This window comes from Opisthocomus hoazin, chromosome 12 (assembly GCF_030867145.1).
Source record: "Opisthocomus hoazin isolate bOpiHoa1 chromosome 12, bOpiHoa1.hap1, whole genome shotgun sequence".
In the NCBI taxonomy this organism is placed as follows: domain Eukaryota; kingdom Metazoa; phylum Chordata; class Aves; order Opisthocomiformes; family Opisthocomidae; genus Opisthocomus; species Opisthocomus hoazin.
Genome location: NC_134425.1, coordinates 6,260,645 through 6,287,982, shown reverse-complemented (window position 1 = coordinate 6,287,982; position 27,338 = coordinate 6,260,645). Strand labels below are relative to the sequence as shown.

The 27,338-nt window shown below is 44.7% G+C and overlaps 1 protein-coding gene across 1 annotated transcript; it reads left to right on the top strand.

Annotated features, from left to right (window-relative positions):
* Positions 1-507: 507 nt before the first annotated feature.
* On the top strand, positions 508-27,331 carry ATP2C2 (ATPase secretory pathway Ca2+ transporting 2). The gene is made up of 27 exons (XM_009945350.2): positions 508-606; positions 7,267-7,377; positions 8,583-8,699; positions 10,516-10,605; positions 10,688-10,723; positions 10,816-10,877; positions 12,083-12,191; positions 12,272-12,421; positions 12,515-12,583; positions 13,401-13,476; positions 13,723-13,789; positions 15,046-15,170; positions 17,121-17,218; positions 17,936-18,037; positions 18,505-18,594; positions 20,034-20,135; positions 20,717-20,873; positions 22,272-22,442; positions 23,008-23,105; positions 23,185-23,235; positions 23,708-23,874; positions 24,526-24,594; positions 24,677-24,793; positions 25,253-25,400; positions 25,982-26,077; positions 26,389-26,530; positions 27,219-27,331. The coding sequence occupies exons 1-27, from the start codon at positions 508-510 to the stop codon at positions 27,329-27,331; spliced, it is 2,832 nt and encodes a 943-aa protein (XP_009943652.2).
* Positions 27,332-27,338: the final 7 nt, after the last annotated feature.

The following is a 27,338-nucleotide window of genomic DNA, read 5'->3' as shown; positions in this document are numbered from 1 at the left end:
TCTCAAGGAGGATTTCCCCAGCCTGGAAGTTCAGAAACAGGCTCGGCAGTATGTGTAACCTGTCTTGCCTCTGCACGCAGCGGCCTCGGCAAAACAACCTCCCTATCTGCCTGCCCGAGATGTGGCACCCGCTGACGCTCCTCCCGCAACAATTTTTCAGAGGGCGGAGGAAAACATAGAGCTGCCAGACCTCAACCTGCTCTTTGGGTGCTGGCTGCGCACGCACGTAGGGCCACCTCGCTCCCCTGTCAGCTACGCTCTTCAGCACAGGCAGGCTTCCCCTGGCAGGGTTTTACGGGTGAAGCACCCCGCGTCGCTGCTCGAAGGGCGTGCAGCCTCCCGCCGGCACCTGCACCCGAAGGCGTGACGCGGCGGCAGGCGATCGCTGCCTCTCCCTGCCTGTGACCGCGGCCCCACGCTCGCGGTGGAATTCGAGCCGGCGCTGCCGGCAGCGGGTGGCACCTGCCCGGTGGCCCCCGGGGCGCTTCCCACCCCTGCACGGCGAAGATGGTAGAAGGAGGGTTCGACAAACTCTTCCAGAAAAGGTCGTTTTTCCGCTTCGCACAGAAATATCAGCCCCTTGGAAGCAGCGAGCCAGAAGAGGAGGTGAGGAGTGTCTGTGCCTCTTGCCTGGACCTGATGAAATAATTTGTGTAATTGGGATTAATTTTGTCTATTTTGCCTGCTTTGTCCCACCCGTAACTTGATATTGCTGTGCTCTCCTCTCTCTGCTCCGAGCCATTCCCTGTACAACAGGGAATGAGATTAATGATGTTTACCAGGCAGCGAGGTGAGATGGAGATATTTGTTTCTATGCGATACTCCCAGGACGTATAGCTCAGGCCAAAGTCCTGGCCAGGAACATTGTTCTCTGCGCTGGGGAGGTTCAAAATTAACAAAACTCGTAGCAGATCGACTGCCGTGCGGTCCATGGGCACCGCGTGAGACTTTCTGGAGTGCTTGCACAAAATGCAAACGCTGTCTCAGCAAGGTAAACGAAGAGTCCCCAAGGGTACCCCCTGCCACCGGCGCTGGCTGCTGGTGGATGGGCTGTGACCCCTCGGGCTGTCCTCTGTGCTGTTGCTGCAGGCATTACTGGTAACAAATGGCCAAGCAGAGCTTCGGCTCATACCTGCAGAGTCCACATCGAAATAATGCTTTCTTTTTTTTTAAAAATGCCAATGTATGAACATTGACACCCCCCTCCCTGCTGTCACTACCTCTCCTCTGTGCAGATGGACCAAAGAGTGACCAGTGGTGGCTGAGGTGTCACATTTGATGTTCTCCTTGGTTTTTGGTCACAAAACCTTCAGGTCTGGGGTTATCTTATTATCATGTTTGCTCAGCACAGGGATTTCCATTGCTTAAACCCCGTTTTCTTCTCCCACAAGACAGATTGGTTGGGTGCCCTCCCACATAAACCTGATTTGTCTAATTCCTTCAGCATGTGGGTTTAGCCCCTAGTCCCATCCAAACATGCACCATCACACACTTCGAGATGTTCACGGTCTTTTCTGTGACTGTCTGACTGAGGTCTTTTCTCAGATGTGATTTCGGCTAATCCTCTGCTCTCTTCTGAGTCTCGTCTTTCCAGTATGGGGGTTGGTCAGCGCTATCAGGAGAAAACAAGACATTGAACTCTTACCCTATGCACCACGCAGTGCGTTGTGCGATGCTACTCTACGCTACTCAAACATAGCTCAAAATCCCAGGAAAGGAAGATCTTGCTGAGGTTACAGAAAGTGTCTGTAATCTCACTTTGATGGGAAGCCGAGATTTCTGATTGTACCTAGGCAGGAGGCCACCGGCAATTAGTCTGGCTTGTTCTTTGGGAGTGCCATTTCTCTTGCACCAGAATAAATAAGTATACATATTTACTTCCAAATATAAACCCTTCTTGAATTTTAGCTCTAGTCCGTGCAGAGTGTGATACATTTATAATGGGACAGGAAAACAACCAGCATTTTGGCACAGATGTAGGAAGAAAGCAGCAATGCAAAAAGACAACAGGAACTTGATAAATCAAGAACGTATTCTCAGGTTATGGTTTAGGCTGGTAAGTGACTCTAAGGAGGGTGGTTTGCTTCTTTACTTGAAAACAGTTGCAGAGCCCTTTCAATCTTATAGATGTTAAGTATTTCGGTCAAAGGGTTGTCCTGTGCCTTGAAGATGTGAGTCCAGGAGATCTGCTGGGACTCAAGCCAGGATAAAAACACAAATTGTGGGTTGTGAAGGAAAAGCCCCAGCACTGGTAACTGCGAGGTGATGGCCAGCTCGCAGGCTCTGGCGATGGTACCATCTGGAGATGGCAGAACGGCTAACTTTCACATCAAAGCACAAGCACGGCCTATGTCCAGACTGCCGTATGCAGTTTCAGCTCTTGTTCTACAGTGGCCCATTCGGAATCACAGGGAATTTTTGTGGTGCCGATTTGCAGTTTATGAGAACCATGTGTTTCCTGCAGAGATCTGAAGAACGTCCAAAGATTTTTCACCTGAGTAGCCAGCCATGCGTGTGTGTGTGTGTGTGTGTGTGTGCACGTGTACGAGCACACGTACCTGTGTCTGTATGCGTGTTTGAAAGTGAGATAAAAACCCGTGCACTGCGTGGGTCACATCTCCTTTTCCCTTTGACCATCTACCAGGGTCACCCAGGTCACACCCAATGGATACAGTCAAAGGGTTGCAGTCCTTCCCTCCCAATAGTTTTTAACCTGATGAGATGGGTGCACATTGTAACACCATCCAGGGCAATCTGTCCATCTTCATGCCATGGGGTGGCCTCCATTTACACACACGGTGCCACTGGGAGAAGAGCTTATCATCTGGACCTGCTGAGATTTAAGGGTTTCTTCCCTTTTTAGCTTCAGGAAGAGCTGGCTCCTACCCCAGGCACATCTTGGTAGTAGATTTTAGTGCATTAAGATCTTCTTCACAGTTTCTCCAGAGCTGCTAGGGCTTTTCCTTTGCAATTGTTCTATTTCTCCTCACCAAAACCCCTTTTGATCCTTTCCCCAACCAAACCTGATCTGTTCAAGATTCAGTAGCCATTAGACAGAGTACAGGTCTTTCCCAGCCCTGTCCTATGTTCAGGAATAAATCGTTATTCCAATTTGGGCTGAGGCTTTTTTTCCATTTCATTTTTCACACCAATGAACATTTATCTCCTGGACTTTCACAGGCTCTGTTTTGATACCCTCCTGGATACACAGAGCATCCTTATCAGAATGGTTCCATTATCATGCAGGTACCTATTTTTTTACATGCCCACAAAATAAAACTAAACAGTGTGGCTTTCCTTCTATGAGATAAAAGGAAGACTGTGGGATTGCCTCTGCACAGCAGTGACACAGACTTCACTTACACACATATATGTGTTTCCAGTCTCTTAGAGGTGTCAGCCTCAATTTCTCACATCTGAAATCTTCCAGCAGGCAAGTATGAATGGATGGATGGATGGATTGATTGATGGATTGATTGCCTCCAGCTCCCACAGGCTTTTGGGCTGAGGGCTGCAGCACGTCCCTCCCAGGAGATCTTGTATACAAAGTTGCCTTAAACTCTTGGCTTTTGGAGGCATGTTTTGGCTTGGGTGGGACTCATTTGGGTGGGCAAGGAACCTCCTCAACTGAGATCGCTGTCAGCTGTGGAGGTGCAGTGATGGGGTTCTCCTGCAGGGACGGCAATGCCATCTGTCATCTTAAGGGGCTTTACTTTAGATTAAAAGGAGCAGGAAGATATTTTTTTTTAATTAAAAAAAAAGCACCAGGTTTGAGCAGGAGCAAGAGGGCAGTGGGGGTGAGGGGAGGAGGATGACATGCAGCTGGAGGCAACGAGCCCATGGTTTGGGCATTGCCCACCCACCCTGAGTCAGCCCTCCAATACCCCTGGGACAACCTAAAATCCAGGGAATAGTTTTAAAGCAGCTTTTCTGGAAAACCTTTGGCGTTTTGAACAAAGCATCTATTCTGAGGCTTCTTTGTGCATGCGGAAGAGACCAGAGGCTTTATTTCTTGTAGGGAGTCTGCAATTCTGCGATAGCTATGTGATGGGTGAGCAAGAAATTGCGAGAGGAGCTGAAACCATGGTGATGGGTAGGAAATGGCTGGGGGCTCAGCTAAGGAGGCCAAGTGAGGCAGCACCTTGCTTGCAAGGCTGTGGTTTTCTTTGGGGTGGTTTCTGCATGCTGCCCGCACCCCTGGAACACAGGTCCTCTGCCTGCCATGTGCACCAAAAAAGGTAATGTAAAGGGCTTTTGAGGGAATGCTTAGATTTATTTCTTTTAGTAAGGATGAAGAATATACAAGAAGAGGGTTTCTGTCTAATGTTCTAAAGGGCTTTTTGTTCGACTAGCCCAGCCCGCTTTTGACTGGATTACAATATAATAGCTGGTCCAAAGTAATCTAAGACGGGGGAAAAAACCATATGCAAAACCTCAGTAAAGGCAGAGGTGGGGGGGGAAATCCCGAGAACTGATCTTATGGGCTGTTTGCCAGAGTGTACAAAAAGGGATATGTGCTCTGTGGAGAGCCCCACGCTTTCTTCCTTCCCGCACGCGCTGCTCGGCGTGACAACTGCTGGATTGTTTTGGGGCGAGGGATGCGGAGGCAGCGGCGCAGGTACCGGCAGCACCGGGCGTGCTCCGAGATGCGCTGGGGCAGGCTGCTGCATGGCTCCCCGCCACGACCAGCCGCTTTTTACAGCCTCCAGCATCTCCTGACCTTGCAAAGCAATAGATAAACTAATATGTTTGGGGTTTGTTTTTTTTACTTCTTTCTGCCTTGCTGTACAGAGTTGTGCACTCTTATGCTTGAGTCATGCCTAAAGGTTAAAAATGTAAACTGATAATGTTGATAGCCCACATCTGTTTTACAATGTAAATAGAAAAGAAAATGACGCACAACGAGATGTTAGTTTATGGAGAGGTTTGCTCAGGACACTGCCTGGTGCCTAAGAGACATGGGGTGGGATGCACCGGGGGGCAGAGGGGCTCTGCACCAGCAGCACTTTGCAGAGGACAAGGGAGATGGGGCTCCACTGATGCATTTCCAACCTGCGCATCGCTGGAGATGTTCATCTGGTAGGAAAAGCTGTGCCACGTTCGTCCAGGGGAAATCACTTACAGCCATAAGCTAATCAATGCAAATTAACTCCTCCCAGTAAAGCTGTTCATTTCACAACAGCCCCCGGCTGTAAGGAGCACGGAGCTGCCAGCGTTTCCATCGATCTGCAGCCAGCGCTGCCTGCGTACGGCTCGGGCACATCCACACGCTTTTGCCATTCATTTCCTCCACGCCTTTTCGAAGGTAAATATTAGTGATAGAGCTGGGCCCTGCTCCCCCGCTGTCTCTGGGGGACTGCAGGCATGCAACCCTCGTGCCCTGGTGTCGTCGCACCCTCCAGCTCCTTTAATTAAAATTTAAACTCCAGCCGCTGGCAGCACAGAGGAGCCTGTAGAAACTGCGTTAATCAAATCAGCACAGTAATGAATGCAAGGTACGTTTCTATACATGGCACCCCAGTATTTTCTTTCCAGCAGGTCCTTCCACTTCCTTAGATGCAGGGGTGGCTTTTGGTCTTGCAGTGTCTGGGAGTCAACAAAGTTACAGGGAACTGATGAATTTGCACAAGTAGGACACACGAGTAGGAATAAATAATCAGTTTTAAACATGGAAGGACTTTTTTGCCGCTTCCAGGGATGTCTGTTAAGAAAATGTTGAAAAAAGAGTGGTGCCTGGTGCTAGTATGCCTCAAAAGAGTGGAGGAAAACTGCAGCTTCTTTAAGCGAAATGTGGTCACCAGTGTGTGGGACACATGGAAGCAGGAAAATCCTTGGAAACCTTGGGCAAATTATCAGGGTTTTGGAAAGGCTGGTTGTTCCTGGGGAAAAATGGCCTCTAAATGAGCCCTGCACAGCCCAAGGGATCACAGGAAACCCCTCTGCATTCTGCTTTTCCACCAGGAGCAGGTCAGTGCCGGTACCTCACGTGTCAGCAGCTGCACTGTGGGTCAGTAAACAGCGATAAAAAGGGGGCTGCAACATACGGAAGTGGCAAATGCCTTTTTAAGGAGCAGGGCTTAGAGATGCTCCTATCTCATCTGTTACGAGCTCTCCAGAAGCCACAAGATAGAAACCAATTCTTTTTACCAGCATGAGCAAACAGCCAAAGAGATTTTCTGCATTTATCTCAGGCTTTAGACTGCAAGACATTGGATGTTCCTAGAAACCTCCTGACTATTCACAGAAGGGCTAATTCTGCAAATACCACTTCAGGCACCTCTGAAGTCCTCCAAACCCTTGCTCAGGTGCTGCTATGAGCTGGACCTGGATGTTTCCCCCAGCCCAGGGTGCCGGTAGCAGGGAGCCGGTTCCAAATTCCTCCTGCCCTGCTGAGAGTGAGCTGGTGGTGGGGCTGAGCTCTGCCGGGGGCTGAGCACCGCGCTCTCTTGGGATCCCTCTCTTCATGAACACGCGCTCTTGTGCTTTATGAATGAAGGTAAATGGGAATGGGTTTGCCTGCCCCTCAGGAAGGGTGAGATTTCTGCCTCTCCATACCTACCCCACAAAAGTGGTCACACTGCCTCCATCGTGTGCCTGGCTGAGATTTCAGGTGATGCTGCTGCTCTGGGAAGAGCATTTTGGAAAAGGAGATGCAGGATCTCGAAATGGAAGAGAGATCAGGGTGCTGAGCCCCTGGGTGCTGGGAGCTTGGCGCAGCCCTCAGGCAGCCTGGATGGGGCAGGAAGAGTTTGTCCCACTCAGAAATGTTTGCAGAGCCGGTGGTGGAGGAAAACAGCTGTGGAGACGGGAGAGGAGATTTTGCTTGCTCCCGCTGGCTCAGAGATTTTTCTAGCTCACATTTGCTGCTCATTTATTATGTCTTTAACAAGGGAGAAAAGGTTTTTTCCTTGCTTTGAGCACTGAGCGTGCAGTGGGCTGTGAGACAGTGGCATGGAAACATGCTCACCTCAGGCAGGACACTTTTCTGACCACAGCAGTGGTGTGGGTTTGTCTTCTTGGTAATCCAGCTCCTAGTAGCCTTTCTTTCCACTACAAGAATGTGCACCTGGCTTTGAGGCTGTAATAAGGATGAATCAGTGAATGTTGTAAAGAACTGTGATTTAGCAAGTATTTTAGCTACTTGTGAAGTCGCACTGCTGGGGAGGTGAGGGAAGGGAATGGGATTAAGGGAAGAAGTAAAGAGATGCTGAAATGCTTTTTTGACTGGTGCTCTCACCTAATGATTGCTTTATCTCGTTTCCTCAGACCCATGAAGAGTGTGAGCTGAAAATAATTGAGCAGGAGAAGGAGGTGACAGTTCTGCCCCCGAAAGATGCAAGTAAATGCCATAAAGAAGACCTGGCAAAAGCTTTAAATGTAAGGGATTTTACAGGTCTTTGTGAAAGTAGCAATGCAGTCTGTGTAATCTGACTCTGGGAAGGGACTGAGCAGCAAAACTGGTCTTTGGTTTCATGTGTAAACTCCTGCAGTGCCCAATTTCTCTGCTTTTACATGGGATGAAGCCTCATGTCGGCCATGCTCGAGGCTCAGCACTGGGCTTCACCCCGTCCCAGGGAAGGGTTTCACTGCAGTGAGTGGCTCTGTGAGCTGCGGGTGAAAGAGTTCAATTGTCCAGCCTGGGAAACCAAGGGCTGGCGGAGGAGCCCCGGGTGCAGGCTGCACAGCTCATCCCCTACAGCTCCCAGCAGCTCCTTGGAAAATGCTGTGCAAATGCATGCAGCACTTTTTCCCTGGTTTTCATAGCAGGTTTCATTTCAGAGCCAAAACTCATCGCATTTATTGTCTTAGATGACTTCTCAAAGGCTTGCTTACAGCTTCACTTGTTAGATATGAAGTCTCCTCGCTGTCCCTATGCCAAGCAAACAGCAAAGCTGCAGCCATCGCCTGGCTCGGCCCATGCTGAGGCCTGTTTGCCCCCATGGAGCGGGGAGATCCGCCCTGGCAGGGACGTTGGCGGCGGCAGGATGGATGCTCTGTCCCAGCCCCGCTCGGGCTTCCCCACAGCCATGGCATGGCTGCAGCTGGAGGGATGGAGGGACACCGGGGCTCAGCGAGGAAACCCCGGTTACTCGGTCTGCACTGGAGTTTGCCCTTGGGAAAAGAAACAGTCCAATGTTATAACTCGCGCTTAACCTCATGTATGAAAAATAGATGGAAATTTAGAAAGGCTGAGTCCCCACGACCAGGCAAAGCTGTAATGCTTGGCAACATTTTGGTGTCTGACCCTGCTATTTTTTAAATCCAGGCAAAACAGATCTTTCTCCATGTGTTCTCTTTGAATTTTGTCAGGCTATTTTTATTGTTATTTTTTCTTTCAATGTACAGTGAAAGCAGAAATCAATTCTTTCCTTTACTATTTTAGATTTTTAATTTGTTATCTATTACATGGTTTCCTATTTGTGGAAATTATTTTATCACCTTCTGCTGTGATGGTTGATGGTAAAATTTTATAGTTTAACAACAATAAATATCTAAATAGAAAAACAGTGGATAGCTCTATTTTTTTGATTTTACAGTATGTAATGTTTTTTCATTGTTTTTTTTTTTTAAATTCCCTCTAGGTTGATTTACAAACAGGGCTCTCTGAGGTTTCTGTGCTACAGCGCAGGTTAAAACATGGCTGGAATGAATTTTCAGTAGAAAATACAGAGCCGATATGGAAGAAATATCTAGACCAGGTAAGGATTTTTCTGCACAGATTCTCATTTCCTGGCAAACCCTGGCTGGGTTGGCCTGAGTGTGTCTCTGCCTTGAAATATTCAGGATTTCTGCTTCCACATATTCAGCCTTGGAACAGGCTATGTCCTGGATATAGAAACTGCCTGTTCCCCTGGGAAAGCCATTGTGAGATTCAGGTGCGGGGTCATTTAATGTGAAGATGACATCTCAAAATAAAAATAAATCTTTTTATCTCCACACAGCCCACAAATCAAAAGCCGTAGATCAGTGACCTGATTTCTGGAGCATATTTATTCCCTTTAAGGCAAGTAATAAAACCATGAAAGGTTTGAGGAAAACCAGTAGCAGCTGAAAGCCACTCTGATTTCAGTTACCCCAGTGAAGGAAAGCCCTAAACCTCCAGCAAAACCAGAGGCAGGTGTAGGGCTCGGATGAATGGTGGTATCTCTGAGTAATACGTCAGTAACAGATGCATTTGTACACGGTGCCATGCACCATGAAGATCCACTATTTCAAACCAGCTGCCCTCAAAAACCCAGGCAGAAGGTGTTATTTGCTATCTTATTTTTCCCCAGCTGAGTTATCCTTGAGTTTTGCTTTTATTAACTGGTTCTCAGCAGTATTTAATGCATCCAGCACCTCTCTTTTAGAGCATTTAACCAAGCAAGAAGGGGGGAGTGTGCACATTTGTTTTCAACCAGCAATTTGATGGATTTTCTTCTTGATAGTTGGATCATGAAGATTTTAGTTGCTTTGAAAGGCTTTATTTTTATTTCATGGATTACCCCTTTTTTCCTATGGGATCAATATTCTTTAAGCACTTTGTAATCATTAATAAATCTCTTCAAGGATTCTTTTATTCTTAATAAAAAGTGAGATGGTGCTTTTTTTTCTGCTCTTCGTTAACAAGTTGTTTCTCCTACGAGGACACCAAGAGAACTCTCTAGTGCATCTCCATTCCTTCCGCAACCTGTCAGTCTCTCTGGAAGAGCTGCTGCATTCCCACACCATTCATGCCTCTGCACTTGAGCATTGTCCCTCAGCAGACACTTGACGTGGCTTCTTCCAGCCGCTACTTTTGTAAAACATCCCTTCAGCCCAGTCTTTCTAAAGAGAAATGAAGGGGACTTTCAGCTTCGGCTTCAGCAAGGAATAAATTTGAACCTTGACTTTCCTACCATGCATCGCCACACATCTGTTACCCAAAAGAGGCCATCGTGTCTCTGCCCGACATAATTCCCTTACATCACTTCCCACATTAGCTAAATGGAGCTGTAACTTTCTCAGGTAAGAGAAAGGTCCTTAAAATCTGTGTTTAAAAGTGGAAAAATGACGATCTGAGTCCCGCAGTCCTGGGTCCAGTGCAGAGTTTAGTGAATTAATTAAAGGAGAGAAAAAAAAAAAAAAAGAAAGAAAAAAAGAAAGAGGATTTCTGGTTTCAAATTCCAAAAAGACAATAAAGGTTTTGTTTGTACCTATCATGCCTCCCAGGAGCTTTCAGTCAGTCCTGCGCTGTATGTCTGCGAAGGTGAGCCTTGCCTGTGCAAGCAGGGAGAAAGGGAGGAAAGTCGGGTCTTTTGGTGTGAGCCTTGTCCTGCTGGTCCCCGATGCCGTCCGTCCCCTGTGCGGGGACAGGATCCGTCATCAGTCTGACCACAGGTGCTGCACTCGCTCGATCCGGGCAGAGCCATGCTGCTGTCATGAGTAAGGGGTTCTCTGCAGCAAAACCGCATCTCTAATCCTTTCTGATGAGATCTGAGGCCAGCTCAGCTTCAGCAACTCCCTACTTATTGCAATTTGGTTTTATTCTTTCAGTTTAAAAATCCCCTCATTCTCTTGTTGCTGGCTTCCGCTTTGGTAAGTGTCATCACGAAAGAATATGAGGACGCCGCGAGCATCGCCATGGTAGGTTGTACCTCTCCTGCAATCCAACCCTTCGCTCTCTGAAGCTGCTGTGCCCACGCCTGTAATGCCTCTTTGTTCGCAGGCGGTGCTCATCGTGGTCACCGTGGCCTTCATCCAGGTACATCAGCCAGAGCTCCGCTCCACAGCCGGGGCTGTCATGAGCAAGCCCTCTCCTATAACCTGGCTTTCTTCTCCTTTCTCGTTTAAAAGGAATATCGCTCGGAAAAATCTCTGGAAGAACTTAACAAGCTGGTGCCCCCCGAGTGCAACTGGTGAGGCATGCCTGCTGCAGAGGGTTGTAGCAGGGCTTGGGTTACGAGGGCAGAGCTGGTGGGAGAAGAAAACTACTTGAGGTTGTCATGCCCCTAATGGGAACCCGGTGTGTGGAGGGGTGGCACTCTGTGTGGATGCAGCTATAAGGCACGGTGAAAGGGGCTGAAATAGCTGAATCTTAAAATAGGCACCCAGAGGAACTCAATGAATGCTGAGAGCCAGGATGGTCCCAGCCATGTCCCTCTGCACACCCTGTACGAGTGTCCCTGCGGTCTCCTGAGTGTCACTGACTCCTCATGCAGGAAAAATCTCACCTGCATGTTTTTTGGCTTTAGGGTAATTTTTCCTCCATGAGATTGGCACAAAATGGCTTATGAGCAGAGGTGCTCGTGGGCTGGGTTTCCTCACCCGCACCTGCCCATCATTGTATGTACATGCCAGGCACGGGCACGCTGGGTGTTTCGGTGTAGATCAGCCACACGTGAGCACAGCTGCACCACTGCCCATGGAGCAGTTGTAGGGTGTATCAGACATCGCTTCCCTGGCTGCTTTGGAGTTTGGTATCAGTGCTTTAGGTTACAGCAAACACATTTCCTATTTACGTCTTTGCAAATCAGTTTTGTCATGGCCAACATAAATAAGCTGTGAGGCTCAGAGAAACCTTGCACTGCAAAAGCAGCATGGGGTTTTCTTCTGGTCCAAAGTTCACCTGGGTCCGGAGCTTATAAATGCCACTGTTTGTTCTTTGTTTACAATATGACACCATTAGCATCTAGCCACTTGAAAGACTATACTTCTAATACAACATTGAAGCGTCAGCAGTAATTCTAGCTTTAAAAAGTTTCCTTTTAGGTTAAAGAATCTGCATTTCATTATTTAAAGCATGTTCATTATTTAAAGCATGAACCATGGGAAAGCACACCTTCTTGTCACTCCTACCTACCATATAAGTACTGCTGAGGTCAGTTCTTGTTGAAATGCAAGTCTTCTGTAACCTGCCTATCAGTTTATGTATTAAAACTGAGCCCAAACTGGACAAAATCATCTCTTCTCATTGTCATGAAGATTTTCTATTCTTATTTACATTGGAAGCTCTTTGGGGCAGGGCTCTTGCTTTCTTGCCAGTCGCATTCCCAAGTCTACAGAAGGAATGAAAACCTCACAACCTGGTTTCCTTTCTTCTTTTTCCACCTGTCTCATGTAGCCTAAGGGAAGGAAAACTGCAGCATCTTCTAGCGCGAGAGCTCGTGCCTGGAGATATCATATATCTGTCTGTTGGTGACAGGGTTCCTGCAGACCTCAGGCTGATAGAGGTAAATACAGCTATACGTAGAAGAGCCTGCTTTGGGTATTTCTTGTTTAAACAGTGCCAGAAATGTGCCTTTTCAATTAGGTTACAGATCTGCTGGTGGATGAATCCAGTTTTACCGGAGAAGCTGAGCCTTGCAACAAGACCGAGAGTGTCTTACTGGAAGCCGGAGACATAACCACGCTGAGCAATGTTGTTTTCATGGGGACCCTGGTGCGATACGGGAAGGGAAAAGTGAGTCCTGTCAGCCTCGATCTTTTCCTCCACAGTAGATACAGACTCTGTAGATTTTTTTCATCTCCCCCTCTCTTTTTTCCTTCTTTTCAGGGCGTAGTTATTGGCACAGGTGAAAATTCACAGTTTGGAGAGGTGTTCAAAATGATGCAAGCTGAAGAGGTAAAGAAGTCTCTGTGTCTCTCTGGAAATGGTGGATGTTCTGGATGAAAGTTTGTGAGGAGGAGCAGTTCCAAGAGTTAATGCACTGGGTTCATTTCTGCTTCTGCTACAAAATGCCTGTGTGACTGAGGGACGTCGAAGTGCTGTATCCAAAAAAGAAGGTTATAAGCAGGATTTAGGCTCCTAAATCCAGACTTGTGATGCTCAGCTGGTGTCTAACTTGGTAGTCACCCAAACATCATGGTTTCTTCTTCTGCCCACACTTTCCACTACGCATATAAAATTTTACTTCTAAACATGCCAAAATTTCATGGGCCAGAGCTCTGAGCTAACACAGATGAGGGTCTAGAAACTAGGTAACTCTTGATCCACTAATGCAAGAAATCAGAGCAAAGCAGAAGTAGACACTTCTGGCTAATGTCTGTGCAAAGCCTCTGGGGCAGGGGTGGGGGCATTCAGACTTTTTATCCCTATTCCAGAGGCTTTGGACACACATTATCCAGTCCTGAACTTGATTGCTAAGGTCCTTTTCTGATGTAGCCCTTAGTCTGTCTCTACCTTGTCTCCCCAGCTGTAAACAAATATAATTCTTTTTCTCCCACTTTTTGCCTGTTTTGACTGTCTCACTGCGGGACAGTCTGTGTCCAGCAGACCCCGTTGGGGGTTTGGGGTGGGTAAGCACTAGGGTATATCGGGCAGCTGTAGGGACCACAGTAATGATAGACGGGACTGCATGGGTCAGTCATTCTGGGCTGACCATCATCTTCTCATCTTACATAACAAGCAAAGAAAACCAGCTATTCTCTAATGTTTCCAGACTCCCAAAACACCTCTCCAGAAAAACATGGACAGACTTGGGAAGCAGCTCACTCTTTTCTCCTTTGGCATAATCGGTGAGTCAGACGCAACCCTCATACTAGCATGGTCAGTTGTGAAAACCCTTTTGAAAGCTCCAGGGCCTCTTTTATATTTAACTTGTTGACGTGGGTTACCTGGAATTTGGGGGTTCAAGCAGAGACACCTCGGAAGGAGAGATTTGGGGGCCTCATTGCATACTCAGTTCCCCAACAACAGCTAAAGCAGGTTAGAGATTTATGAACTTCTTGAAGTTTTTTAATCGGATGATTTTCCCCCACCAGGTTTAATAATGCTCATTGGCTGGTTACAAGGGAAGAATCTCCTCAGCATGTTCACGATTGGAGTTAGGTGAGGACTGAAGAGCACCTTTCTCTTTGATTTCTAATGAAACATCTCATAGGGAATTCCCTGTTCAGAACAACGGGCATTTCACAAAAGAGAACTTGAGTAAGACCCTTCATAAACACGTATTGATCTTGCACTGGTGAAAACATTGTGAGCCTTACAACAGAGTTGTGTAGAATGAAAAAAAAAGTTTAAAGGTTTATTTAATTCTGGAAATCAGTATTTTGAAAATCTTCACTGGCTTTTCCACCTCATCCTGCTGTGAATGTCCTTTCCTATCTGTACTATGAATTTAGTGGGAGTGTAGCTACAGCAAATATTAGTCTTCGCTGTTCTTACTGGATTTACGTCTAAAGGTAGGAATGTGCATTTTGTGTGGCATAAAAAGCATGCACAACATCTTAATCAAACATAATAAACCATGTGTTCTTAGTAGTACCCATAAAACCTGCTGTTTAGTGTTGTCATGTCTCTAGAATCAATCCTTTAAAAAAAAAAATCTATGGAAATGAAAAAAAAAAACCAAAATCAATGGATAAGGAGAAAATAGAGAAGCCAGACTGGCTCAGTGCCCACTTTCCTGTCTCTGAGTGGATGTGGTGGCAAATAAAAGGGGTTAATCCAGAGTTTTGGAGAGCAGCCTAGGGTTTTGAAAGTCATCCTTCATTACTTTTTGCACATATCTAGAAGTGGTCAGAGTTACCCAGGGAATAACTAAAGGGCAGATACAGACTGTGTCTGGATTTTTCTAGCATGCCAGGCATTGCAGGTTCTGATGTTGCTCCGATTCAGTGTGTGCAGCATGGGGACATCTGGGGAGCTGATTCTGTCCCGCCATAGCTTGTGCCCACATGTATAGAGGAGATGAGGGGCTGCATGTGGCCAGGAGCCAGTAGCTAACATGTTAGCCGTGATGCCAAGGAATATTCAACTTCCATTCCCAGAAAGCTAAATAAATCAAATGAAATTCAAACCCTAAATCCCTGCTCAGCCAGAAATTAATGGTCTTTGGCAATGTAAAGAAGAAAAGTAATTGCTCTGGCAAAATCATCCAGAAAAAGGTTGAATGGTTGGATAAATGTCCTGCTTTTGTATTCACAGTGTGCCAGGAGTCCCAGTGGTTAGCATGCCTCTCTCGATTCAGATACACACATATAAGCAGGAAAACTCACCCCAGGGAAATGTCCCTTGGATATGTTTTGGTCGGTACTTGTAGTTTGACCCTTGTGTTGAAGATGTTTTCTCTCTGCTGTCCCCAGCCTGGCGGTGGCTGCCATCCCAGAGGGCCTTCCCATCGTGGTCACTGTAACGCTGGTGCTGGGCGTTCTCCGGATGGCCAAGAAAAGGGTCATTGTGAAGAAGCTGCCCATAGTAGAAACCTTAGGTAAGGCTGCAAAGGGGCCACACAACTTGGTCATCTGCCAGGCTTCAAAATCTGAACTGAACGGTAAGGGGCTGGCCAAGTGAGCCTTGGTCTGGTTAAAAAAATTAAATTTTCAATACACTTACTTGGCCAGAGCAACCCACTCAGAGTTAAATACATTTTCTACACTGTCTTTCTCACCCTTTTCACTTATTTTAGTGATATTAACACAGGCAGGTGCTAGGAATGGTGCAACCCAGCCCATGGCACTGGCCCTGCTCAGGTTGAAAGGCTTGGCTTCCTCTTCCTCCCCATTCTGTAGAATCATCCCACAGGTCCATCTTGTCCACTTCAGTACCTGGCTAAAGAATCTTGCAGCCCCTCAGCTAGAGCCTGGTGGCATAAACCAAACCACTCGTCCTTCCGCAGCCTATGTGACCATCTCCCTGATATCCAAAGAGTCATAGAAAACAGGGGCAGAGGGGACCCTGAGAAGGCGTCCAGCCCATCCTCACAACTGCAGGGCAGAATGAACTGTAATGAAATTATTCTTTCACCTGCCCTTATCTCCAAATTGACCACGTTATTCCAGGTCATTGTATTCCAGGCTTTGCTGCTCTGACCTTGGTCAGTATAGCAGTTCTATGAAGGAGAGGACATGTTGTGTATTTAGTACCACTTATTAAAATGTACACTAAATGCCAAGCCTGGCCCATGCAGCTGCAAATATCTGCTGCACAGCCAGATCTTTCAGCTGAAAATCTGCCTTCCCTGGAAACGCTGCTATTGTTTGAACTGCCCTTGTTTGTTCTGCAGTTAGGGAATCTTATCACCCTTACTTTATTGTATCTGCCCTGACCCAGGACATCTGAAACCGCCTTATCTCATGAAGAATTCCGTCCTGGTAGGGCTGTGCCCAAACAGGTGTGACTGCCAGATGCCCAGCTACTCTGCGAGATCGTCTAAGCACGTAAAAACTGTGCTCTCCCACACATTAACTGTGCCATGTCTGTTAAACTTCTGAAAAGGAAAAAAATAATCCTTCTTTACCCTATTCTTTTTTGTCAGTAGCTAAAAATTGAACATTGGAGGTGATAGCTTTGCTCTGTGCTTCAAAACTGCAATTAATTTAATTGCAGCTCAATCTGCTTTATTCTCTCCAGGCTTTTACCCAGTTGTCATCATGCTCTTGGGGTCTGTGCCTAAGCAGTGTGGTCATCTCCAGAGCCAGGGAAAATATTCAGACCTAGAAGGGAGCTGGAAGCTGATTTTTTTTTTGCATTAAAGTAATGTTTCCCCTTCTTGCTGGTGGAAACTAGCCTGAATGTGGTGACACTACTAATGCACTCCTTTGCTGTATTTTGGTGTAAATGGACCCTGGAAGAAATGTGCTTTACTGCAGCAGGATCGTCACAGAGTAGAGCACGAGTAGGGCAGCTCCTGCTCATAGCCATGGATTTTAAATATTTTTTGTAGCAGTTTTTAACATATCTACGCTCATAATCCCTTGGTGAGGCAGGGAAGGGCTGTTAATCCTGATTTAGAGAAGCAAGGGATAAATGGCCCACTTGAGGAAGCATATGGCAGAGTGGGAATTTGGTAGGTCTTTTCAGAATATAACAGCTGTTAGGCTGGGTGATATTGCAGCCTGGAAACACTGATAAACTCCCTGGAGAGCAGTGCCTTCTCTGACTGCCCACCACATGATGCTTGAGATGGTGTGGCCCTCTTCCGATGTCTCCTACCACATCTCGCATTCAAACTGTGTGCATGATACCCTGATGTGTACCCAAATCCTCTCCTTACAATGCCCTGCTAGGAAACTCATCCATTTCTTGGCATTTTCTCCCTTTCTTCACTGGTGCAGTTTGAGCGACATCAAGGAAACACGTTCTTCCTCTTCCGGGGCCCTGAATCTCATTGTTCAGTTGCATTATTTATTATTTCTGATTAAAAACTTCCCTGCATCAGGTTGCTGCAATGTCATCTGCTCAGATAAGACAGGCACTCTGACAGCCAACGAGATGACGGTGACTCAGCTCGTCACTTCAGATGGGTTCCAGGCAGAGGTATGGCCGAGGCGGTAGTACAGACTTTCCTGTTGAAGCTCAGCAGTTTGCTTTTAGTTCAATGAGGGATGCTGAGTCCGTCCCAAACAAAGAAGTTTCTTGCATGTCACCGGTTCCATTAAAGAGAAGGAACTTTTGCGGCACTGGAGAGAGGCAGAGGTGGGGCTGAGTGTACAAAAGCTGCTCAGATGCTGTGAATAAGGATGTTCATTGACATTATCTGCTGTTATCTGCAATCATTGTAAATACTGAAACCTGCCACTGACCCTCGTTGGTTCATCTTCTGTAGGAATATTTATGATGTGAGTGACTTGATCAGTCTGCTTGGTTCATTTACCTGTGTGTAAAGTGGGTGAAAAATGCAGGCATGCAAAATGTAAGGCAGTGGAGAGACAGGCCAGTCATCAGTAGGGTAAAACCAGTGACCCCACTGCTGCCAAAGTGCTGGATCTCTTGACTGAGCTGCAAGAGACTTCTGAAGTCATGGCAAACAAGTTCAGTATAAGACAAACTGATTATTTTTGTTCCTATGCAGCTATTGTAGTATTATACTTCCATTATCTGCAGCCTTTCCTATAAGCATTGCTTTGAGCTAGAAAAAACAATCCCATCATGCCTTCAAAATCAGAAATGTCCTCAGGTGCACCCAATATATACAGATGTAGTATAGTCCTGCCTGGCACTGGGAAATTTGCTTTCTGTCTCTCCCTTCTTCAGGTCAGTGGGGTGGGCTACAACGGAGAAGGAAATGTTCATCTTCTGCCATCAAAGGAGATTCTTAAAGAATTTTCCAATGTCTCAGTTGGGAAACTAGTGGAGGTAAGTATAAATTATGAACTAGCTTGTGCTATTTACATTCAGTTTTCATTTGCACAGATCACTGTGGGTAATTAGCAAGAAAAAAGCCACTTCTGTAACGCTAAAATGAACTGTGTTGCTAGAGCATTCTCGTGGAAAGATTCTGAGTGATTGTGATATATGTCTGAAGCTTATGGGTGAAAGGTACCAATCAAAAACCGTGCAGGGAGAGACCAGAGCCATCAGCTTAAAGTGATGATAAAAAAAGTGATTGGATAAAAATACAGTTCTGGCAGAAGAGGGACTAATTAATTTTACCACGTTCAGGTTTTTAATGTGGACAGATTCTAGATTTTAGCTAGCTACATAGTCAATATACAAATGTACTGTGATGGTCTCTGGGTTTCACATTAGCATTAAAAATGATGAAAAATCTATGAATTCAGTTATGAAAAAAATAAACCATGTAACTCTGTCCCTTCCTCTAGGCTGGCTGTGTCGTCAATAATGCCATTATCAGGAAAAACAGTGTTATGGGACAGCCCACAGAAGGAGCTCTCATCGCCCTTGCAATGAAGGTAAGATTGTTAAGATTTAAAATTTTCCACGAATTTATTTAAAAAAAAAAAAAAAAAAGCTGGAATTGTTAGGTCTGAGAGCAGTAATCAGACTTCTTTAAAGTCCCCAGACTAGTTTTAGTCTTGTCCTGTCTCTTCTCCTCAAGGTCATAGCTGTACACCTCTCCCACATCAACCTCTTGTCACGGACACCTTCCCTGAGGTTCTGTGCTAACAGCAATAATTGTTTTGCTTGGTTCATATCTGCAATTACACTGCATAATGGATTTTTTTCGGACTCAGACTGCACTTTCATCACTTTTTATATTTTCTGCACCTCCCAATTAATTGTTCAGGAGGAAGACAAGAGAGGGAAAAATGAGCAAGAACAGGCCATACTAGAAAGCAAGGCAGAGGGTCATCCTCGATTTGGGTCATCTGCTAGCTTTTACTTTTTTCTAGTCGTGATTATGTAAAACAAGATTTTTTAATGAATTGCATTCATGATCATAGGAAGAAGGCTGCAAAATGCCTCAAGGTATCATTTAATCAGCATTACGCAGCCTGTGGTCCACAGGCTTCAGGTGGGCTGTAAAGCACAGAAGGCACCTGATAAATTGATGTACCTCCAAGCCGCTTCAGGGATTTCACCTCCTGTTTTTAAAGCTTGTAACTCTAACAGTGAAAGCATGATTTTTTTTAAAACAATGACATTTTGTTTCCCTAAATGTGACATTAAAATCTTCCTTCTGCTCCGCCATTCAATAGCCAAGCAATAGCAGAATACAAGGGAGGTTATCTCTTCTATTTTTTTTTTTAATTTTTTAGTCTGGTGGGAGCTGGGGGAGAAAGAGACTGGCAGCTACTTCTGATTGCTACCACTGCCCCTAGAGCACCCACGCATGCTGCTAAAGCAGGCGTGTATTGATTTGGACTGCCGTACTTCGTAGCTGAAGGGTGGTCTTGTGGTGAATTGCTTTCTGAGTGTAACTCATCAGGAAATAATTTGAAACCACATCCATGACTGACCATTCAGTTGTCTACAATTTTCCTTTTTCTTCCAAGTAGTGTGGCTGGGAAATAACCAAAGTGGGGGAGCCTGAGCTTGGGCTGGAAGAAATCTGCTCTGCCCATGGCTTTGCTGTAGGTTTAGGGAAAGGACTTGAGCCTCCTTTGTCCTAAAGCCCCACAGAGACAGCAGTGCAGCTCCTTAGTTCTTCCAAAAGTCAACAGGGCTCAAGCTCCAAGCTCCAGTTTCATTTATCCCATTATCAGGCACCAAAAGGAAAAGATGGGTTTGAAATATGAGTTTTACTCACCCCATGCTTTCTCTTGAGCTCTGTAGTATATGAAAGCCTGGAAGTACATAGTCAACAGTCAATGCTCTTACTATGGAAAATATACACAGGCTTTGGCATTGTTCAGCATTACAGTGCTCTTTTTGTTTTACCTTACTTCAGATGGAACTAGCTGACATAAAAGACATTTATGTAAGAAAGAAGGAAATTCCGTTTAGCTCTGAACAAAAGTGGATGGCTGTGAAATGCACACTGAAAAATCAGGTAAAGCAAACAGTGGTGTTGGCTGGTTTCATGTTTCTAATTGTGCAGCTCAACAATGGGCATGAAATGGTATCTCTTTGGCAAATAATGTTTTCAGAAGTTACCTGTGTCAGGAGAAAAACTGAACAAACCTCAAAATTCCCGACTTGGGTGTAATTTTAGTTTGTAAAGCTGTGTTTGAATTGGAGAAGATAATACTTTTCATATAGTGGTTTGAGCAGGAAAACAAAAGCTTTTCAGAGGTAACTGACAGGGGAAGAAAGATACGATGTTTGGAGGAAAATGTTGGCCATTTTTCCCTTACTGGGTTGAGGAGCTCATTCTGGCTGATATCATACTCCAGAAGAAAAAACTCACCAACCTTTTCATTACTATTCTGTCTGTGATGGCTGAGCATTAAAAATGGCTAGAGCAAAAACATCACATCCTATAAATAATAGATGCACCTGGGCATTTTACAAAACAGGTAGAAGAGCAGGCAAAAGATCTTTTTTGCCTAGGATGTAAAGCCTTCCTTGTCAGTATTTTTAAAATGTGGTCTGTTTTTTTTTTATAAAGTATATTATCTTGTATCTTTAAAGGCTCAGGAAGATATTTACTTTATGAAAGGCGCATTTGAAGAAGTTATTCGATATTGCACTCTATATAACAGCGGTGGCATCTCATTATTACTGACCCCCCAGCAGAAAGCCTTCTACCAGCAGGAAGAAAAACGAATGGGCTCCTCAGGTCTACGAGGTCAGTCATTACTGTCCATATCCCTTAAGCTTACAGGTTCTCATGCCCTAACGCTTTCCTACTCTGTTTAGCTTTGGATGGACAGAGGCTTAGTCCTTAACATCACTTGCATTATCATAATAATTATCAGAGTTTGCCAAGGGCCATGTCTTAGGTCTGCTGGCTGCTTGCTTTCCACTAATCTTTATTTGCTGGGTTTACACTAGCGAGGTTGAAAGGAGCTGAATATAAGCACTGGAAATGGTGACTGTTTTTCTTCCACGGAGCGCTGCGATTGCCTGGGATGCAGTCTGAATGCTGCACTGAAAAGCTTTGCACTGAGCCCGATCTAAGCGCTGCACTGCCAACTTTTGCTTTTGGAGAAGCTGTTTCAAGAGCAACAAAAAGCAAGTTTGAAAGAGGTTCAAAACAAGGATTTGGGCACTGAGATTTTTATTTGAAGTTTGGTTCAATTCTTTCTTGGGACCAAATCTAACGATCTCCTTTTGATCCTGACAGCATGTCAGTGCACAGCCCACAGAAGTTTTTATACTCTTGTCATTTCCTTCATCACCAGAAACATCCTTTCAGGAATGTCTCAGACTTTCACACAATAACAAAGTCACCGTCTGCTGTGCATGCTCCCAGGTTGTGAGTAGATGAGAGCAAGCCTTGGCAGCCAGGTCTGGAAGATGGTATAGTTCATGTACATATTCTCCAGCCCTGTGTCTTGCGGTTAGTAACTCCTGTATGGAGCTTGCTTTACAATCTCTGAATCATCTGCTGTTGTGAATGGCAAATTGCCACTCTGCAGAAAAGCGATTAGCTCGGGCAGCTGCTGCGAGCTGGTGATTCAATCATCAAAGCAACAGTGACATGAACCCCTGGCAAAACATCTTTGGGTGATTTAAGAATGACTAAATGATATGGTTAGGCACCAAGAACAGAAACAAAATGTTCAGAGCCTTGATGTTTACATGATGGAGGTTTCACTGGTTTCACTGAATTTACATTTCATGGTTTTAGATTAAGAAAAAAAAAGTTCATGTTTCTACAGGAGTGCTATTGATTAACACAGTAGTTTAATGGTGTCTGGTCTAACACTGCACTGTCCCAAATTAATCCATCTGCATTTAGGGAAGACTTGGTGGAAAACTTTAAAACAGAGAGAAATAAATGCTAAGAGAAGAGAAATGTGAAACAGAAATGCGCTGACTCAGATCAACTGGTATTATTTGCGTGGACCAAATTTTTGTGTCTACACAAGATCTGAATATACTGACTAAAGATCTGGTTTTAAAGAATTTTTCTTGTTGGAAAACTGGCAATTTAATATCTCCTCTAAATGTTCATTTTAATGTATGGAAATACATTATTACTAATTTAGTCTTGTCTTCTTTTTTTCCCCTCTGTTTCTAGTACTTGCTTTGGCTTCAGGTCCAGAACTTGGCAAACTAATATTTTTAGGCCTGGTTGGAATAATTGATCCCCCAAGGGCTGGCGTGAGAGAAGCTGTTCAAGTCCTTTTGGAGTCTGGTGTATCAGTAAAGATGATAACTGGAGATGCCCTGGAAACTGCTGTGGCTATAGGTAGCAAACTTAGCTTCTTTCCTGTACTAAGTCTGTCAGATCAGCCAAATGTTATGTCACTTCATAACCAACTTTATAATTGTTTTTGTGTGTGCAATAGAGGTTTTAAATGTCACTGAATTCTTGTTTTTCCATTGTAACAAATCATATTAAATGCAGTAATAGAGCAGCTATGAACTACGGGCCAAATTCCAGTAACTTAATTCCACTATTTTAGTGCCAGAAATGGCAAAATCTCAGTGTAAGACCCTTAAACGAGACAAATGGCATTGTTCCACTGATGTCTGAATGTGAGTATCTCTGCGTTTCCTATTTTGGCATTTTGCCATTAGAAATACATAGAGCAAGCAGCAGAGAAGAGAGCAGCAGATTCAGTACCAGCCCTAGTTCTGGGTATTGTATTGCTTCCATAACTCCAGCTGAGTAAGGACAAGGTGACTGGCCCAGCTCAGAGCCAGAGAGCTGTGTGCTCTGTCAGAATAGCTGCCTCTATTCTTTGAGTCAGGAAACAGCTGGCTTTTTCCAGAGCTGATGGGCAGATTTCATTTTGGGCTTTTCTTTGCAGGACAGAACATTGGTCTCTGCAATGGGAAGCTGAAAGCCATGTCTGGGGAAGAGCTGGACCAACTGGAAGAAGCAGAGCTATCATCCACTGTCAAAAATGTAATGGCTTTGATTACGAAAACAAGACCTATTTCCAATAGCATCCGTCCAATACAGGATTGTATTTATTGTTTTTCAGGTCTCCATTTTCTTCAGAACAAGTCCAAAGCACAAACTAAAAATCATAAAGGTACTAAGAGCCTCTTAAATCCATCGTATGCCTCACAAAACCAAGATGTAAAGGGGGGACTCAGTTCTTTAGACCACCTGGCCTTCCAAGGCAGGATCAGCTCAAACTAAAGGATGGTAAAAGCCAAGCTAGAGCACTGGCATTATTTATGCTGAAGGTATTAGCATTTCTCTGAAAGACATTACTGAGCAACCAAAAAACTAATTAGCAAGCATAATACCAGAAGAATTAGTTCTGAGGACCTCACTCCCCTCTTCTAACTCCTGCTGGAGTTGTGAGATTCTCTGTACTCCTGAAAATCTACTCTCCTAATTTTTGGTCTGAGTTTTGTCCTCAGTGGGCTGCTGAGCCTGCTTTACCCTCAAAGTCACATAGCACGTCTGCTCTGTCAGTATTACATGCCAATCCTGTGACTGCCAACAGGACTTACCTTCTCCTGGCTTCAGGGCCTCTCATCTCTCCACTCTCTCAGGCTTTGCAGCGGGCTGGTGCTATTGTGTCAATGACAGGAGATGGTGTTAACGATGCTGTGGCCCTTAAATCTGCCGATATCGGAATTGCAATGGGACAAGCTGGTACAGACGTCAGCAAAGAGGCTGCCAACATGATTCTCGTGGATGACGACTTCTCAACAGTAATGTAGGTTTAGTGAATTTCTCACTGTCAGACACTTTCTTACTTCAGATACTTTCTGGCTATCCATTGCAGCAAGCCTGTTGTGTGACTAGCCCTAGAAACAACGCAAGATGCAGGGCATGTAAGTCAACAGGCAGTAAGTGGAGATACCTAGTGTGAGTCTGGCACATTTTCTGTTGCATACATGGCAATGACTTTTTTGTTTCAAGTGGTGGTGACAAAGCAACCTTTCATCTGAAAGCCCTGGTTTCTCATTGCTGTAGCTAACCGGGGATTAGAAAGTGCCTAGAAGTCTGGGCAGACCGTAACTGTGCTTTCTGCCTCATCCAGGAAGCTCAGAGGAAAGACATAATTTGCAATGCTGTCAGTTCGTTACAACAGAGAGAGTAGACAGGGTAAAGTGAGAATATAAATAGGTCACACACCTGCTTTATGAACAAAGACCTGGCCATATAAACCAGGGTTTTCAGATCTATTAGTCCTGATAAAGCAATTTTAAATAAGAAGCTGCATTGATGTCCTCCTTGAGTTGGAGTCTGAATTTCAACTTAAACAAGTGCTAGAGAAGACAGCTTGTCTTTTAAGTGTAACGGGGAGCTCGATGTAAAATAGTGTGAGTGCTAGTGATTTGATAAACTCTCCTCTCCCTTCCAGGAATGCAATAGAAGAGGGAAAGGGAATATTTTACAACATAAAAAATTTTGTCCGGTTCCAGCTGAGCACGTAAGTTCCTGTTTGCTTCAATTCCAGTGAAAGCACTTTTTGGGTGAGGCCATGCAGAATAATGTTCTTCCGTGCTTTGCAGGAGCATTTCAGCTTTGAGCCTAATTACTCTGTCAACAGTGCTCAACCTACCAAATCCACTCAATGCTATGCAGATCTTATGGATCAACATCATCATGGATGGGCCGCCAGCCCAGAGGTATGGAAGAGTCAAATAAGAAAAATATTCTTGGTTTTAATATGTCTGAATTTGGCTTAGGAACACAAGGCGTTATGCTTTCTTATCAATGTGCCAATCATTCATTTGGTCGTTATCTAAGACAAGTTGTACTTTCTTTCCCTCCTGGTCTCTCCAAAAGCATTTACTTAGGTTTACTTGAGGTTTTCCATATTCCTGTTTTGTGGTGGAATCACTTAACTATTGTTAGTTACCCTGGTAGTCAATTCGGTCATTTTCACAGGTCATTATGCAAAAAAGAGCTTTGCCATAAGTCTCTCAGACAAATCTGGGGCCTCCTGCAACCCTGCAAGAATACTGCTATCTCTCATGCTGCACTCCAAAGAATTTCATCCTCCAGATCCATCCTCTTTTACCAGCAGTACTGTTTCAGGACAATCTGCATTAACTAAACACGTCCCTCTGCTTCTCTTTGAGCAGCTTGGGAGTTGAACCCGTTGATAGGGATACTATCAAACAGCCACCCCGATGTATCACGGATACTATACTCAGCAAAGCATTGATCCTGAAAATCTTCATGTCAGCTATAATTATCATCAGTGGAACCCTCTTTGTCTTCTGGAAGGAGGTGAGGAAATCTGCAGTCGCATCTTGTTTTCATCAGGGTGGAGAACAAAGTGAAGGGCAATTTCTGAAGCACATGTGAAGGACTTTCTGAAATACAACCAGCGGCGAAGGATCAGTACGGGCAGAGGGTTAAGAAACCAGAGTCAGCTCCAAGCTCTGCTGTTGCCTTCCTGTGTTGCCTCTAGTTTGGAGCTTCCTATCTAGAATGGGAAAACTTACTTAATATGATATCAATGCTTTAAGGTACTTTTCACCTCTAGATTTCCACGTAAGTAGAAAATACCAAGTACATTAGTACTACGGATTGCTGTTAGTAAACAGTGTTCAACAGTTTAAGCAATTTAATTTAGAATAATCTTTACTCAAATTCCACTTCAGTTTAAGAATTTAAAACATGGTTGATAAGATAGTAAACTCAAAAATTAGCAGAGAGAAATTAATGCTATTTATAATGGTTAGAACTAGATTTATTGCTTTTGTTTTAGTACCTTTCGAATTGACTGAGCTCATGTCATTTGTCTGTTGAATTGACATATTTTTGTAAGGCTTAACTAACCCCTGAACTTTGACATGTGCTTTCAGAATCCAAAAAGTGGCATAACTCCTCGAACCACAACAATGACTTTTACCTGTTTTGTGTTTTTTGACCTCTTCAATGCCCTGACATGCCGCTCTCAGGTGAGACCGCTCTGTCAGCAAAACCCTCACTTAAACATTAGAATTCTAGTATCTTGCACAGCAAGGGGTTTTTTTTAAATTTCATTTAAAGCAGCATGATTTTTATCATCTTTATAAACAAAGTTATCCATCACAGCCCAACTGTAACTACACTTTCAACTATGTAGTGCTGCCTAAGTTAGCATTCGTGTAGCTTCAAAAAGTAATCGAGTTTACATGCAAAGTAACAGTCTAACACTCAGGTACCAGCTGGAGATTGGGAAATGTTACATTTCTCTCTTTTTTTTTTTTTTTTTTCCCCCCTTCTCTAGACAAAGCTGATATCTGAAATCGGCTTCTTTCGAAACCGCATGTTCTTGTATTCTGTGCTTGGGTCATTTCTGGGACAGCTGGCTGTTATATATGTGCCTCCATTACAAAAGATCTTCCAGACAGAGAATTTAGGAGTGCTAGGTAAGCTGCAAAATAAATAATGTGGTGTTTTTTATTCATTAAAGCTACTTTAAAAAGCAGATGAGATTGCCAAATTGTTACATGATAGCTCCCAACAGATTGCTGGTAGGGGCAATCAATCAACAGTTCGTATACCTGTATACATACACATAGCTATACACAAATAGTAGTAGTATTTAAAGCTATTATCCCAGCCGAGGTTTTGAGTTTTGATTTACTGCACATAAATGCCGACATGCCAAGATCTTCCACAAGCTCTGCATGATGATGATTTCTCTACCATATGTCTATCTAGGTTCATTATGCAGTCACTCTATTTTGAAAAAGCAGGGTGAATGTTTCCTAGCATATTTTACCATTTGCATCAGTCTAAGCAAACTCTACCATACCACATTGTACCGCATCTACACCAGGCATGCTGTTAGAAGCAGGGTTCAGTGATCCCAAATGATTTATGCAGAGGTTACCACCCATGAAGTGGACTACACCAACCTACTGTATGGGTATTCCTTGTCTATCGCAGTCATTTCTTGAATTCTGCAGTTAGCAAAAGCATATCTAGGCCATACACCTATGGCATTATACCAGCATAAATATCTGCTGCAGGAAGGCCATTAACTGGGGATTCCTGAGAGCACAAAATCCAGCTGTCTACTGTGCTCATCTCTGCTCTGTTTCCTCTTGGCAGACCTGCTGTTTCTCACCGGACTGGCTTCCTCAGTTTTCATTGTGTCCGAGTTTGTCAAACTCTGTGAAAAACACTGCTGCCGACCAAAGGACACAAAGGGATGCCATAACTGATGCAAAC

Bases quoted from the DNA above. Each gene is read 5' to 3' on its own strand.
- ATP2C2 (XM_009945350.2), top strand. From the start codon at position 508: ATGGTAGAAGGAGGGTTCGACAAACTCTTCCAGAAAAGGTCGTTTTTC. The intron at 20,874-22,271 runs GTCAGTCATTAC...CTCTGTTTCTAG, and splicing joins GGGCTCCTCAGGTCTACGAG to TACTTGCTTTGGCTTCAGGT. The intron at 26,531-27,218 runs GTAAGCTGCAAA...TCCTCTTGGCAG, and splicing joins AGAGAATTTAGGAGTGCTAG to ACCTGCTGTTTCTCACCGGA.